General features: G+C 44.3%; 1 protein-coding gene and 1 pseudogene across 1 annotated transcript; one reads left to right on the top strand and one right to left on the bottom strand.

The window, feature by feature from the left end:
• Positions 1–893: 893 nt before the first annotated feature.
• Positions 894–8,376, bottom strand: LOC119284341 (annotated as a pseudogene).
• Positions 8,377–11,878: 3,502 nt separating this feature from the next.
• Positions 11,879–13,528, top strand: LOC119288258 (aspartic proteinase nepenthesin-1-like). The gene has a single exon (XM_037567891.1). The coding sequence runs from the start codon at positions 11,919–11,921 to the stop codon at positions 13,335–13,337; it is 1,419 nt and encodes a 472-aa protein (XP_037423788.1). The 5' UTR covers positions 11,879–11,918; the 3' UTR covers positions 13,338–13,528.
• Positions 13,529–15,986: the final 2,458 nt, after the last annotated feature.

Below are 15,986 nucleotides of genomic sequence, written 5' to 3'. Positions count from 1 at the left end.
TCCGGTTACGTTGTCGTAGGAGAGAGTGATAGAAGCAAGTTGACTCCTACGTAGCTTCCACTAAATGCATCCACATAGCGTCTAACGCGGATGAGGATACATGGTAACTTTCCCACCGGTGACTTCGAGCAGCGATGAGGGAGGGGGATGGTGGTAGGCAAGCTGAGGGTAGCTACGTGTGAGGAACCATCCGAGACGCCCTAGGGGAGACAACATGTGGGTCGACGAGGGTACATGGTAACTTTACCACCGGTGACTTCGAGCAATGACAAGGGAGGGGGATTGTGGTAGGCAAGCTGGGGGTAGCTACGGGTGAGGAACCAACCAAGACGCCCTAGGGGAGACAACATGTGGGTCGACGAGGGTACATGGTAACTTTTCCACCGGTGACTTTGTGCAATTACGAGGGAGGGGGGTGGTGGTAGGCAAGCTGGGGGTAGCTACGAGTGAGGAACCACCCAAGATGCCCTAGGGGAGACAACATGTGGGTCGACGAGTCGAAAGGGAACATGTGTTCATTGTTCTTGAATTTTTCTCATTCTATGCCGGAGAACACATAATTTATCTCTCTCGTTGCTTATTAAAAAAATATTTCTCCCGTTGCAACACATGGGCATATGTGCTAGTTCATTATAAAAGGACAAACAATAAGTTACAATGGTTGCTGGGGGTGCACCAAAGAGGTACAAGTTGAAGAACAAAAAGGCTAAAGATTACAAACTAGAAAAGTGGCATCTATCACAAATAACTCTGACAAGAAATAGTGCTTTTGTGTTGGGCATTGATCGAGCCTTTGTTCAGTGAAATATTCAGCTTTAGACTGGGCTTTGGCCATGTTTTCAGTGAAATTCTCATCAAAATATATGTTCTATATTTTCATGTTATCGATGCGCTTAAATTCCCTGCAAAAGGGTGATGCGTTTTAATTACGGAAATAAGGAGATACTCTGACGTACTATTTCTCTGAATTTTCACAAAATACCATCAAAGGTTCAAAAATATATTCTTTGTTTACTTATTTTCACTCCATAATCTTCCTATACCATCAAAGGTTCAAATAAACCTATATTTTTCATCATTCACTTATTTTCACTCCACAATCTTCCTCATGTATAATGATACGAGTTTCCGCAGCAACGCGCGGGGTACCATCTAATTTTATTCCATAATGAAACTGTTTTTCGTAGCATGAGAACATGACCACTGCTTGTCACGACAAGACTAGATATATATATATAATCAAATAACATAGTTTCTCCCCTTGTTTATTTAGTAAGTACTGGTACGTAGGGAACATATGTTCCTTTGTGCTCCGTTTTTACCTTTTTTTTAACATCAGTACAGACACAAGCGCTCATATACACGCGCATACACTCACCCCTATGAACGCATACACGCACATCCTACCCCTATGAGCACCTCCGAAAGACTGAGCCGGCATATCATCTTGAGATTTACGAAGTCACCGTAGGCGCCTCGTCATCGACGGGAACGTCTCCTCCCACTGAATGCGCATCGCCGGAAATCCTGAAATAAATCCAGAAATAAATGCAAGCATCAGGATTTGAACCCTGGTGGGCTGGGGATACCACAGTCCCTCTAACCATCCAACCACAGGTTGCTCCGTTTTTTACCTGAAACGTAACCAGTATACTTACATATGTAGGTACATACGTAGAAGTGTACACAGTAGTACACGTGTGGACGCATAGATAAATCCACGACTCACAGCTTGTCGCAATAATCAACCTGTGGTTGAGTTGGTTAGGTGGACAGTGGTATCCCCAACCCACCAGGGTTCAAATCCTGGTGCTCGCATTATTTCTGGATTTATTTCAGGATTTCCGGCGATGCACTTTCAGTGGGAGGAGACGTTCCCGTCGACGATGAGGCGCCTACGATGACTTCGTAAATCTCAAGATGATATGCCGGCTCAGTATTTCGGGGTAGGGTGTGCGTGTGTGCGTTCATAGGGATGAGTGTATGCGCGTGTATATGAGCGCTTATGTCTGTACTGATGCTAAAAAAAAGAGCTTGTCGCAATGTGCGGGCGCGAAGAAGAGCTTGTTGCTCCCCAGGTCGTAGGCGATGTGCATGTTCTGCTGCTGGAAGTTGCCTATGATCGTCACGTCGCTGTCGCCCCCCGAATTTATCACCACACACGTGGTGTCGTCGGCAAAATCCAGCACGTAGTTCTCCCGCGGAAGTTGCCAGTCTGCACCCTCCAGGTGGAGGATCAGCTCCGGTATGTCTGGGATGTTATAGGTGGAGAAGCACAACATGCTATCCGGGTCGCCGGCGGACCTGTCGGCGACAGGCAGCGACACCTGCGACACGAACGCCTCCCAGAGTGTCCGAAACACGGCACACGGGAAGGTCGTGATGCCCGTGCCGGAGTCGATGATCGTCCCGCCAGATCCATCGCGCCTGAGCCCGAACGTGGACGCGATGTTATAGGTGGTACAGCGAGCTGGTCCGAACAGCACCACGGTGACGCCTTTGAGTGAAAGGTAGTACAGCGAGCTGGTCCGACCCGCGGGACTTCGGGCGAACGGGGTCGATTGGGTTGGCCCCGTGGCTTGCGCTCTAAGGTTGCCATATGTGCCCAAGAACATGGGGCTGTTCCCGGACTCTACCATGCTCGTGAAGCAGTAGGAGAAACTCGGGACCTTGAGCTGCGACGGCAGAGACATCTTCCCGCGGCCAAAGCCAGCGATGCGTTTGTCTTGAAATTGCTGATGTTGTACATGCCACAGCCAAATCAGAGGCTGGGCATGGCGACGGCCTTCCCACCGGCCGACTGTAAGGTGAAGGTGTCCTCAGAGAGCTTGCCCGTCGTGAACGAGTTGTCACCATAGGAGTGAACGTAGAAGCATAAGTTGTCATTGACGGTGCACCCGGAGAGCGGGAGGCCTCCCCACGCGCAGACACGGTCGAAGCACGAGACATCGGCAGAGTGAGGAGGTCGATGGAAAGATTGATAGGATGAAATCTCAGATGGAGGAAAACATGATGCAATGGCAAAATGAGATAACTTTGGAGAGAAAGAGATGGCAAAAAAAAGTGAAATCATGCTCAGTAAAATAAAGGCCTTGGAGGAAGACAAGGTTAGGAACAATGCACTATGGGCAAAAAATGAAAACAGAATCAGAGAGCTAGAGAGGATTCAGACAGAGTTGCAGGAGACAAGTAAAAAACAATTAGAAGAAATTCAGAAACTGGCACAAGAGGCTGCCAATAGAGAGGAATATGAATTGGAATTAGCAAATATGGACCTTGAAGACTATGAGAAAGAGGCTCAACAGAAAAAAGAAGATACAGATTCTGGGAAATATAATGAGCCCACTGATTATAATGCTAGTCAAGAATCTGTTGGGACTTTGGGGGAGAAGATGGCTGAAATACATGGAAGTGAGGTCCTGGACAAAGAAGGGGAAGAAAAATATGTTGAGATCAAGAGAAGTCTTAGAAACAAAGGGAAGGAAGACAAGAAAATTGAAGACATGGCCAAAAGCAGAGCTGAGGAGAGAGACAATTATGGTAAGAACCCTGAACTGGTTATTGCTGATGCTTCTTTACTACACATTAGTTCTTTGGTGGGGATTGATCTGGGCTGCTCAATAGAGATGATTGATAAAAACATAGATATTATTAATAAGATGGAAACAGCTAGAAGGGAGCTTTATTTCCAGAATATTAAGAGAGAAGAAAGTGGTAAAGCAGCAGGAAAATGTGAGGAGGAAGGGATTTGTAGAAAAGATGTTCCAGTATATATTAATACTGGAGACATAACCCTTGAGGAACTCTGTTCAGACTATGAACATTCTGATGTGGATATTGAGGAACAACAAATCAAAAAACTAAGAGGAATGTTCTCAGGGAGAAAAAGTGGTAAGAAAAGCTCACCAGCACTTGACTGTGTGAAGCAATCAGTTGGGATTGGGGTTCTTCGAAGGAGAAAAAGATAAGAGCTTCTAGCTGAGAGTTCTTACTGTATTTTATGTCAGATTTAGATTTGGTTGCTGCAAAAATTAGAAGATGAGGGGTTTTTTTTGGAATGTAAGGGGTATAGGTCAAGATCACAAAAAAAGATACATTAGAGAGATGATTATAGATCAGAAGCTAGACTTTATTGGGCTCTCTGAGACCATAAAGCAAGACTTCACAAAGAATGAGTTACACAATTTATGTGGAGGGAGGAACTTTCAATGGAATTGGAACCCACCCAAAGGCATGTCGGGGGGTATCCTGACGGGAATCAACAAAGATATGTTTAATGTTGAAACTATTGAAAAAGGACAATATTTCTTGAGAATGCTAGTATTTGATAAGAATATCAAAATGCACTGGAATTTGGTCACTGTGTATGGGGATGCACAGAAGGAAGGAAAAGCTAGTTTTCTCGCTGAATTGGCAAGATTATATCATGATAATCCTCTGCCTTGCTTGGTTGGGGGAGATTTTAACATTATTAGAAATGGGAAGGAGAAAAACAAACCTATGCTTAATGAACAATGGTCCTTTATGTTTAATGCTATTATCGAACAAGCAGGGCTAAGGGAATTGCCTTTGAATGGAAGGATGTACACCTGGGCTAATAATCAGGAGGACCCTACTTTTGAAAAACTAGACAGAGTTTTGATGTGCCCAACATGGGAGGAAAAGTGCCCATTAACCATATTGCAAGCCTTTGCTAGGGAGATATCTGATCATACCCCCTTGTTCCTGGATACAGGGGAGACTCATGATCATAAATACATTTTTAGATATGAAAATGCTTGGCTACTGAGAGAGGGTTTTAGAGAGCTGGTGTATAACACCTGGAATGAGAGATACTTTGGGGACATTTTGGATAGATGGCAATCCAGGTTGCGAAAACTTAGGAAAAAAGCTAAAGGATGGAATAGAAATATGGATGCTTGGTACAGAAAAATAAAAATGGATATAATAAAAGAACTTGATGATTTAGATAAGAGAGCTGAGATCATGGGCTTAAGTGCGAAGGATAGAAATGAACAGAAAGAGTTAAGAGCCCAGTTGAAAAGAGTAATGTTACAAGAAGAGATGAATTGGTTGGAAAGATATAAAGATTCAGAGATCCAAGGTGGAGACAGAAATACTAGATATTATCATGCCAAGGTGAATGGGAGGAGGAGAAAAAATAAGATTGTTTCCCTAGAACAGGAAGAAGGGATTATAGAGGGAGATGAGAAGTTAATGAAGTATATTACCAAATTTTATAAAGAACTATTTGGAGATCCTGAAGAATCGAGAAAGAGGAGCTTATGGCCCCTTTCTCCCTGAATGAAATCCATCAGGTGGTTTTTGGGATGAAACGGAACAAAAGCCCTGGCCCTGATGGGTTCCCTGCTGATTTTTACCAAGATTTTTGGGAAGTGGTTAAATGGGATCTGAAATCCCTAATAGATGGTTTTGCAAAAGGAGAAATCAATATTGCCAGACTCAACTATGGCATAATTACTCTAGTCCCCAAAACTAATGATGCTAAGCAAATTCAGAAGTTCAGACCCATTTGCTTGTTAAATGTTAGTTTCAAAATCATTACTAAAATTCTGATGAACAGATTAGCTAAATGTGTAGCCCCTGTGATCTCCAGAACCCAAACTGCCGTTATTAAGGGCAGATATATAATGGAGGGAGTTGTGATTCTGCATGAGGCCCTGAATTCCTTTCATAAAAATAAAGAAGATGCCCTGGTTTTTAAAGTGGATTTTGAGAAAGCTTATGATAAAATCAAATGGCCTTTCGTGATCCAAATGCTGAAAATGAAAGGATTTCCTGATAAATGGTGTGATTGGGTGATGGAAACTATGAGAGGAGGATATGTTGGAATTAAAGTGAATGATGAAATTGGCCCATATTTTAAAATTTTTAAGGGCTTGAGGCAAGGAGATGCTATGTCACCCCTGCTGTTTGACATAGCTGCTGATGCCCTAGCCTTTATAATGAGTAATGCCCTGAATCATGATCCGGTTAAGGGTGTGTTGAATGACAATGGAGAAAAAGGGGTTAATATGTTACAATATGCTGATGATACTATTTTCTTGATCAAAGATGAGGTGGAAAGTGTTAAAAATCTTAAACTTATACTAGGGGCTTTTGAGCAAATGTCTGGGCTCAAAATAAATTTTCATAAAAGTGATTTGCTATTATTCGGCAAGGCTAGAGAGAAGCAATCGACTTATCAGGAAATCCTAACATGTAAGATGGGAGACCTGCCCATTAAATACCTGGGAATGCCTGTGTCTGAGAACAGGATTAGGAACATACACTGGGGATGTGTGACTGACAAAATTGAGAAAAGGTGTGGATGTTGGCAGGGGAAGCTGCTGGGCTCCATTGCAGGAAGAATTACCTTAGTGCACGCCTGCTTGACTAACATACCTTTGTTCATGATGTCCTTCTATGCTGTACCTAAAGGGATCATAAAGAAAGCTGATTTCTTTAGATCCAGTTTGGTATGGCAAGAAGATGAGAATATTCAAAAATACCACCTAGTGAAGTGGAAAGAATGTTGCCTACCTAAGGACATGGGGGGTTTAGGAATATTGAATTTGGAAATTATGAATATTTCACTACTAGCAAAATGGTTTTGGAAAATGGAAAATGAAAAAGGTCTGTGGCAGGATATTTTGGATGGAAAATACAGAAAAGGGGGTTGTTTAGCTTTGGTAAGCAAGAAGCCTAGGGATTCCCAATTTTGGGCTAGCTTGTTGAAAATTAAGGAAATCTTTTACAAATATGTTAAGAAAAAGGTGGGAGATGGGAGAAATACTAGGTTCTGGGAAGATTCATGGGTTGATGATAAACCTTTGAGGGAGGCCTACCCTAGACTGTATGATATATGCTTTGACCACAACATTACTGTGGAAGAGGCTATACAGAAAGGGTGCCGTGGGTTCAAATTTAGAAGGACCTTGCATGGGGAAACTTTGGGGCTTTGGAACTGCTTGAAAAAAAGATGTGAGGAAATTCAAATGCAGGGGGGGCCAGACCAAGTTCTTTGGACCCTCACTGCTGATCATAAGTTTTCTGTGGGGTCCTTGTATAGGAAATTGATAGCTGCTGGGATGAATTTCCCACAGAAATACTTATGGAAGGCCAAGTTGCCTGCAAAATTGAAAGTGTTTCTATGGTTAGTTAATAAAAAAAGTATCCTAACTAGAGATGTGCTGCTTAAAAAGGGCTGGAAGGGTGGGAAAGGGTGTGTGCTGTGTGGGAAGGATGAATCAATTGACCATCTATTCTTTTCCTGCTCCACTGCTTCATTGCTGTGGAGTTTGGTCAGATGTGTGTGTGGATTTAAAACTGCCCCATCAAATGTAAAAGACTGTTTTGGGTACTGGATTAGGAAATTTAATAAAGAAGATAAGAAACTGGTTCTGGTGGGGATTTCAGCCCTGCTTTGGGCAATTTGGAAAAGCAGGAATGCAATTGTCTTTGAAAATAAAAGGATAAATGATCCTTTATATATTGTCAAACTGATGTGCAGGTGGTTAACTGATTGGTCCGTCCTGCAGATAAAGGAGTCGTCAAGAAAAACGCTGGAGCTGGGAGCAAGGGTACTAGGACACGCAGCAAATGAGGTGTTCACGGCCAAGCAAGGATGGAGGATTAATGTAGCAAGATTGGGATGAAGATTCTCCTGCAAGGGTGAACCTGATGTTTGTTGTTCCTGCTGACTAGATCCTTAGGCTCCTTTTGCTGCTTTTGATATGGATGGAATGGTGATCTAGGCAGTTTGAACTTTGTGGTTATCTTTTGAAATTGGGTTCGGTGGGGTGGCTGGCCCTGTTGGTCATGCTGGCTCCGTTTCGTTCTTTTCCTTCTTGTTTGAACTCGCTTATAGAACTCGATGGTTTTCAGTAATGAAAATCGGAAGGGGCAAGCCCTTCTTTGATAAAAAAAATCGGCAAGGGTGCCTGAGGCAAAGGTGTCGAGGGGCGGGAACGGCTGGTTGAAGCAGGACTTGCAACCGCACTGCGTCTAGATGAAGTCGCTGCTGGTGTCGAGAGCCAGCACCACCCGCTGCGGCGGCGTGCCGATGCTAAAGTGAATGAGGTACTCGGAATCGGAATTCTGGTCGCCAACGGTGCCACGGGACACCGAGGCAATCACCCCTGTGTCATTGGCACCGCCGCCCGGCCGCGGCCTCGGAGGCGACCACCGCTTGACTACGCGGGCCCTCGTCCGAGCGGCCATCCGGTGGAGCAGGTCATGCTTGCTGAAGCCACGGGCGTTGTCGATGTGTGTGAGGTGGGCGCGCACAGCCACGTGGCCAGTCGCCGACCAGGCTGACAAGACCGTCAGGAACAAAACATAGAGTAGAAGTTGCAGCATTGACATGTCCTTCATCATGCACACACTTGTTTTGCACTGGGTGGCACGGTTGTTTATATGGATACTTGTTTGCTGAGGATTAGAGTGTTGAACTTACTACTATATATAGCGACGGCGCGAAAGCCAACTTTGCGAAAAAATCCACGAAAACATACACAACTACAGATGAAATCCTCCAAGTCGCTTTCTCAATTGTTGTTGATGAAAGATTCCTCGTTCAAGCACCAGCGCTGTAATGATTGTCTCCTTGCTTCATTGATGATGACTGGTCACTTATTTATATTACCGAATAAACCGATGTGATAGGTTCCAAATTAGCAACCACACGCCGGTTAGACAGAGCAAGGATTATCATTGCTTAATCACAATTAACTAAATGCTAACTCACACCGTTTGCACAAGATCCACTAATCCACGCACCCTAATTTCGCACGAAGGGGTACTCGCGTGAGGGCAAAAACATTTCACAATAAAAATGCAGAATAAAGAAACGTCCATGTCGCACTCCAATTCCCACTCATATTTGTCAAATTAAGTAGCTTGTGCATCTCACACAGTTCATATCCTGGATTCTTATGTGGTGTGCACAAGGAACTTAGAAAACTAGGACACAAACACATAGAACGGTGGCAACACCAGGTTCAGAAGGAATGTAGGGCGCTTTACCATTGAAACGACTGCAAATCTTTATTTTTTTTCATGTAAAAAGACCAGAGTTTGTGGCCGTTCCCTCTTAAGTTAGTACTATAGTTAGCACAATTGTCGTCCATCTATCGAAAAAGTATGTGTGGTTGTTTCGATTGATGTATACTTTGAATATTTTTTTTTCATTTTCCAGGAACTCAAGGACTATAGTGGCCCAAACGTTTACGCAGCTGATAATATATAACAAAAAATAAATTATAGTATGTGCTGAAATCCACACAGGACACCTTGATTGCTAAAATAGCACAACAACAACATCATCGCCAAACGGATTGGTTGGGCTTCAAGCAAACACAGAAAACCACATTCTCTTATGTCACTGTTCACGGATTGGCCGGGCTTTTTCATGTATTATGCGGGTAGGCAAAATGTATAGCGTACCGCGCAAAGACACCGTCAACAACTTCGGAGTTTAGCACGTAGCTCTCCCGTGGAAGGTCCCTATTCAATATCTTCTCCTCGAACTAGTGCAGCTATACAATTTACCATTGTATTGAGTGTTTTGGGGACACAAGATATTTTCTTGTATTTGATTGCAGGGTTGTTTGAAAGAGACTATCTTCATCGTACGCCTCCCATGAATTGATAAACCTTATGTCATTCAGTGGAGAGAAATATGTTGTTGTCTTATAAAACTCTGCGCTTGAAAGCCCAACATAAGTCTATAAGAATAAAGTTGTGTAGTAGGCATCAACAAGGTGATTAGTATTTGGGCATTTAGCGGAAGCTTTGCAAATATATTTGGTCATTCAGCGCAAGATTACTTCTTGCCATATGATTAGCATTTGGCAAGGTGATTAGTATTTGGGCATAGATTTGCAAATATATTTAGGCATTTGACGGAAGGTTACTTCTTGCCATATGATTATCATTTGGCAAGGTGATTAGTTTTCTATTAAGGTTCTCTTCTTGTCAAGAAGGCTAACTTTGGCGGAAACTACTAGCACTTGAATTTATAGCCTTTCACTAAACTAAAAGCTACTAATCACAGTTTTTTAAAGGGAATCACGCAGTTATTTGGTGACTAAAATTTAACAATGACAAATATTTACGACTATAATTGGATGGCGGCCTCCCATATCCGTGTCCGCGGATACTGATGCGGGAAAAGTTTGCGGATCGCCGTTGAAGATGCGCTTAGAACGCTGAAACTAGTTGTACATCTAACCTCTTTTTTTTTCTTTTTTTTTCCGGGTGAGCCGAACATCTAACCTCGCTATCGATGACAAGTTGCCTTAATTTGTATGTACACAATTCACTCGTTTGTAAATAATATTTTTAAGAGAAAAGGGATGATCATGACATTGCTGGACATTGACGCGTCGAAGACGCTAAGTGCAATGGCAATAATAAGCCCAAATGGATTTAACATCGTACTCATGAGAGTTGTAATATGGAAAAAAATTCTAGTTTTTGTGGCTGCAGAAAAACGACCGGAGGTCCCCTCAGTCATCGACTGCGACCGTTGACACGGCTTGACTTGGAGTCAACCCTATACTACGGTGTGTGTTCCAATTGTTCACATGGCACTACTCTTCTTTTTTATTTTTTGCGGGGCACACACGGCACTATTTGGTACAAATTAGTCTGTATGTACATGAGTATGCATATAAGGGCGTCAGGACCGATAATCCACTTCTAAGCCCAAGCTCAGCAGCACCCGCGCTGACGAATAAAATCAAAACAAATACTAGAAAAAAAATGTGTGGTATATAAATTGATGCTAAGGTCTGTTTTAATTTTCAACTCATTTGAACATTTGAGCAACTCTTGACAAAAAAGACAAATTCAGGGTATGTAAAAAGTGTATTGTTCACGCATTATTTTGACCCGATTTGTCTTTTTGCTAAGAGCTACTCAAATATCCAAGTTATCTGAATATTGAAGCAGACCTCACGTACCATGGTGGCGTCCAGGCAGGTGTCAATGTCCCCGGCAGCGAGGACGGTAGACTGGAGTGATGTGCCGTTGTTGGTGGCACAAACGCTTGGAATGGCTGTGGAGCGCGCGCGGCAGTGCTGCTGCAAGACGGACGGCGCGGAGGAGGAAGAAGAGAGGAGAGATCAAAGATTCGGTCGGTCTGAGGGATCGATTTGGTGCAATTTGCGACAGGGTCGCGCTGTCGGGTCCGACGAGGCGAGCGCGCCCGGGGGCCCATATACGGGCATTTGAGGACCGGTTGAGGCACCCATCTGGGTCGAAGTTTCGTGGCCGGTTAGTGACCTGATGGGCCGCGTGGGCGTTTGAGGCCGGTTTGGGACACCCAGCTGTAGATGCTCTCAATTTTCAATGGATGAAGTATTTGGGGAAGATACTTCATATGATATATTGAGTCCCAAATATTGTATGAAATGACTGCGGTACTGAACTGAAACTGGTCTAAAATTTGAAATGCAACTCGTATGCTGAAAAAGTTGATATGGTAGTGACCGGCGACCACGCAGCGTCAAGCTGCAAGATTTTCATTGGAACGTTCCTTCCCTATTTCCCGCTCTTGATTTTTTTTAGCAAGTATACGTAAAATAAGACATAAAATTCTTTATTGTGTCTGTTTTTTCTCATCTAGAATTGACGTGCCCATCAGCTTATTCCCTGGGGCATGGACACCACATGAAATAATACGGTAAACTATATATATCGTCTGCAGGTTCATTATCTGCATGAGCGTGGGATCACGTCCGCATAATATATTGACCAGCTGTTAGATAGGTTATAATAATTATTACAATTATTTGGAGCGAAACGTACGAGAGGAAATGAAAATGTGAAGATGATTTCGGTCGGTATATATATAGGGAGGGGCTTGTGAGAAATTAAGCTGCCAAGCCAGTACACCGGCCGCGTCTGTAGTAATGGCAACTGCTTGCTCGCTTCCTCCTCTTGTGCTTCTTCTTCTTCTTCTTCTGGTGGGGCTACCCCTCTCGTCGGCGGCCGTCCGGCCACCTCCCCAGGTCGGCAGGTTCTTCGCCAGAGCTGTCGGTTCAATCATCAAGAAATCCACCAAAGAGTACCTGCAAGATAGGGCCAAGGACAGCGTCCGGGACTTTTCCAGCCAGGGCAACACCGGCAAGCAGGGTAACAACGACCAGCTCGGCAGCTCAGCGGCGGACAAATTCGGTGCCTTCTTCTTCGACCTCTCCGTCGGGACGCCCTCGTCGCCACGGACCATCTCCCTCGTCCTGGACATCACCAGTGAGCTCGTGTGGACGCAGTGCGTCGGGCTACAGCCGACCGACGACACCTTCGTCCAGATCGGCTGCGACGACCAGAAGTGCAAGGACGTGTTCCCTGACGATACCACCTGCGCCGCGGCCAACCCTGACGACGCCTGTGCCGCCAACCTCGGCCGGCCCTGTTGCGGGTACCAGGAGACATTCTACGGAGGCGGCGGCACAAAGGGAAACCTCGCCACCGAAACGTTCACCTTCGGTAGCACGCCCGTCACCGACTTTGTGTTCGGCTGCAGCGACAGCGACACGGTGCTAAACGACCTCGACTCCGGCACCGGCACCGGCTCCGGCGCCTCCGGGTTCGCTGGCTTCAGCACGGGCCCCCTCTCCCTCGTGTCGCAGCTTCAAATCTCCAGCTTCTCCTACTTCATCGCGCTCCCCGACGACCCCGACAAGGACAAGAGCTTCATCAGCTGGGGCGACGCGACGCCTAAGGGTGGCCTGGGCACGCCGCTGCTGGTGCCGACGCCCAGCCAGAGCCCTCACTGGTACTACGTCAAGCTCACCGGCGTCCAGGTAGACGGCCAGCTCCTCAGCGACATCCCGGCGGGAACCTTCGACGTCAACACGGACGGTGCCGGTGGGGTGTTCCTGAGCACCACCTTGCCGGTCACCTACCTGGAGCAGGCCGCGTACAATGTCCTGAGGCAAGAGCTCGTGAGCAAGATCCAGTCCAAGGGCGTGAGTCCGACGAACCCCGACGATGAGAACCACCTCTGCTTCGACAAGCAGTCCTTCGCCGACAAAGAGGTTCCCAAACTAGCACTGGTGTTCGACGGCGCTGACGCGGTCATGGAGCTCAAAGTGCAGAACTACTTCTTCACCCTTGACAACGAGATGACGTGCCTCGCCATACTGCCGTCTACCGGCGGTTCCGTTCTGGGCAGCCTGCTGCAGACGGGCAGGACCATGACCTACGACCTCCAACACAGCATGCTGACGTTTGGCACGTTCGAGACGGCAGCAGCTGCTCCCGCGCCGGCGAAGGTGCAGCTCATGATAATGGCCACTCTTCTTCTCTGGGTGCTCCTCCAGTTCTAGTATACCGCTCTACGTAAATAAAGTCTCTCTGCCGTAAATTTGTATGTGTTCGCTAAGATTGCCAGATGTCGGCATAAGCTATTGTATATGTATATGTGGCTACTATGTTCTACTGTGTTGTCCGCATAAGCTATTGTATATGTATATGTGGCTACTATGTTCTACTGTGGCACACATCATATCTCAGAGCACATCCCTGGTTTCATTTCTATCCGCATACACATGTAGAATTAGAAAAATCCTTTCACCCTGTCTTTCCTAGATTTGGTTTAGTATTGCTATGAACAGCTTCTCGTGGCTTCGAGGCATGTAGTAATCGTTGTGGGTTTGAGTGTCTCATAGCTCTCGGGTCATCTAGGTATTGTCGGAGAACAAGATAAAGTTTATTTTCTGGTTATATGAAGGCTTCACATGACGACTTTCTAATTGTCTACTATAATAAGCTTTGCGCGGCTCCACTGAAGTAGGTGCAATGATAGCGGCACGTGTTCGGCTTGCTTCAGTATTTGTAGTCATCGCTAAGTGGTTTATGAATCTGGAAGTAACTTTCATTATTTTTGGTACTCGTTGTACTTTCATGATTAATGATGAATATATTAGAAGTTTTCAGGAAAAAAAAACAAGGTTAAAATTGAGGGGAACAGAAATTACCATATGAGGAAGACGAAACAAGTGGTGGGCCAGCTTGAGAAGCTCCCTTAGAATGCTGAAGCTAGCCGAACATCTAACCTCTTTTTTTCTTTTTCTTTTTCCTTTTTTGCCGGCGAGCCAAACATCTAACCTCGCTGTCGATGACAAGTTGTCTTAATTTGTATGTACACAATTCACTCTTGCAAGATAACATTTCTAAGAGAAAAGGGATGCTCAAGACGTTGCTGGACATTGACGTGTCGAAGACGCCAAATGCAATAGCAAAAATAAGCCAACAAATGGATTTAACATCGTACTCACGAGAGTAGTAACATAGAAAACATTCTAGTTTTTGTGGCTGGAGAAAAACAACCGGAGGTCCCCTCAGTCATTGACTGCGATGGTTGAGGCAGCTTGACTCGGAGTCAGCCATACACCTACGGGTCATTAGTAAATGCTCACCTGCGAGCCAACTTGTGATTAGATGGTCAGAGGGATTGTGGTATCCCACTAGTAGAAAACAGGGCATACGTTCGGGATAGATAAGCCCATTAGTCCCGGTTCAGTCATGAACCGGGACCTATGAGCCCATTTGTCCCGATTCGAGAGGCCAGGGGGCCTGCCGGGCATTGGTTCCGGTTCGTCTGGCCCCTTCGATCCCGGTTGGTCGGACGAATCGGAACCAATGGGCCTCGCTCCTGACCCACCATTATTGGTCCCGGTTGGTGCCTTGAACCAGGACCAAAGGTTGGTCTTTAGTACCGGTTCAAGGCACAAACCGGGACCAATGAACCGGTTAGGGGAGAGGGCTTTTGTGTGTAAAACATTAAAAGCAAAAGGAATTTTAATAAAATAAATAAGAAGGCAAAAAGAAAAGAATATAAATAAGTAGAAACAAAATAAACTTTAATAAAGTAAAATAAACAAACTTTAATAACATAAATAAAAATAGCAACAATAAGTAGAAACAAAATAAAATAAAAAAGCAAAAAAGAAAGAATTTTGATAAAATAAATAAAAAAGCAAAAAATAAAAGAAAATAAATAAGTAGAAACAAAATAAACTTTAATAAATAAGTAAAAACAAAATAAACTTTTATAAACCTCTAGTATTATTGAAACTAAAATTATATAAAATTTATGCAATTAAAATTATCAAATATTTTCTGTTCAAAACATTAAAAGAAAAAAGAATTTTCATACAGAAATTTTTTATTAGAAACTTTAATAGCAAAAAGAATTATCATAAAGAATCTTTTGTTAGAAGCTAAAATAAAAAATATGCTTTTGAATATAATGATAAAACACAGTAATATTAAATAGCAGGAAAAAGAATCACGCAATAATATATTTTTATAGTAAAGTTATTCAAAAACTGGTGGTTCACACAAATTTTAAAAAAAATCAGATTTAAAGTATTCAAATTGGAAAACAAATGACACTAACGTAAAGTTTATAATTTTTATTACCTAAAAGCAAAAAGAATTACATGAAAAACTAGTAAGTATTTTGCTGTAAGTATAAACAAAATAAAATAAATAAAGCAAAAAAGAAAAAAAAAGTGCCACCTACTAGGCCACGACGGGTTGAATATGACTAGAAACCCAACCATGGGCCAGGATTTAGGTCCGCAGCAGGCCTAGTAGGCCCACAGGCAGTGGGGTTTATAAAGCACTCCGAGCCCCTCCCAACTAGCAAGGTGGGACTAAACTTTTGGTCTCGACGCAGGCAGCAACAGGCCTTTGGTCTCAGTTGGTGCCTCCAACCGGGACTAAAGGGTAGCATTGGTCCCGGTTCGACGCACTAACCGGGACCAATGCTCCCCCTTTAGTCTCGGTTGGTGCCACCAACCGGGACCAAAGGCCTCTGCTTCCCGCCCTTTGGGCTGCTGAAAAGAGACCTTTGGTCCCGGTCGGTGGCACCAACCGGCACTAAAGGGGGTCGAATTTCGGCCAAATTTCGGCTGTCTCGCTAGGGCCCGAGGTATGGGCCTATCGGCCGAATAATTTGGCCCAGTTTG

This window comes from Triticum dicoccoides, chromosome 4A (assembly GCF_002162155.2).
Source record: "Triticum dicoccoides isolate Atlit2015 ecotype Zavitan chromosome 4A, WEW_v2.0, whole genome shotgun sequence".
In the NCBI taxonomy this organism is placed as follows: Eukaryota; Viridiplantae; Streptophyta; class Magnoliopsida; order Poales; family Poaceae; genus Triticum; species Triticum dicoccoides.
This window is presented reverse-complemented; position numbering and strand designations above follow the sequence as displayed.

Bases quoted from the DNA above. Each gene is read 5' to 3' on its own strand.
- LOC119288258 (XM_037567891.1), top strand. From the start codon at position 11,919: ATGGCAACTGCTTGCTCGCTTCCTCCTCTTGTGCTTCTTCTTCTTCTT.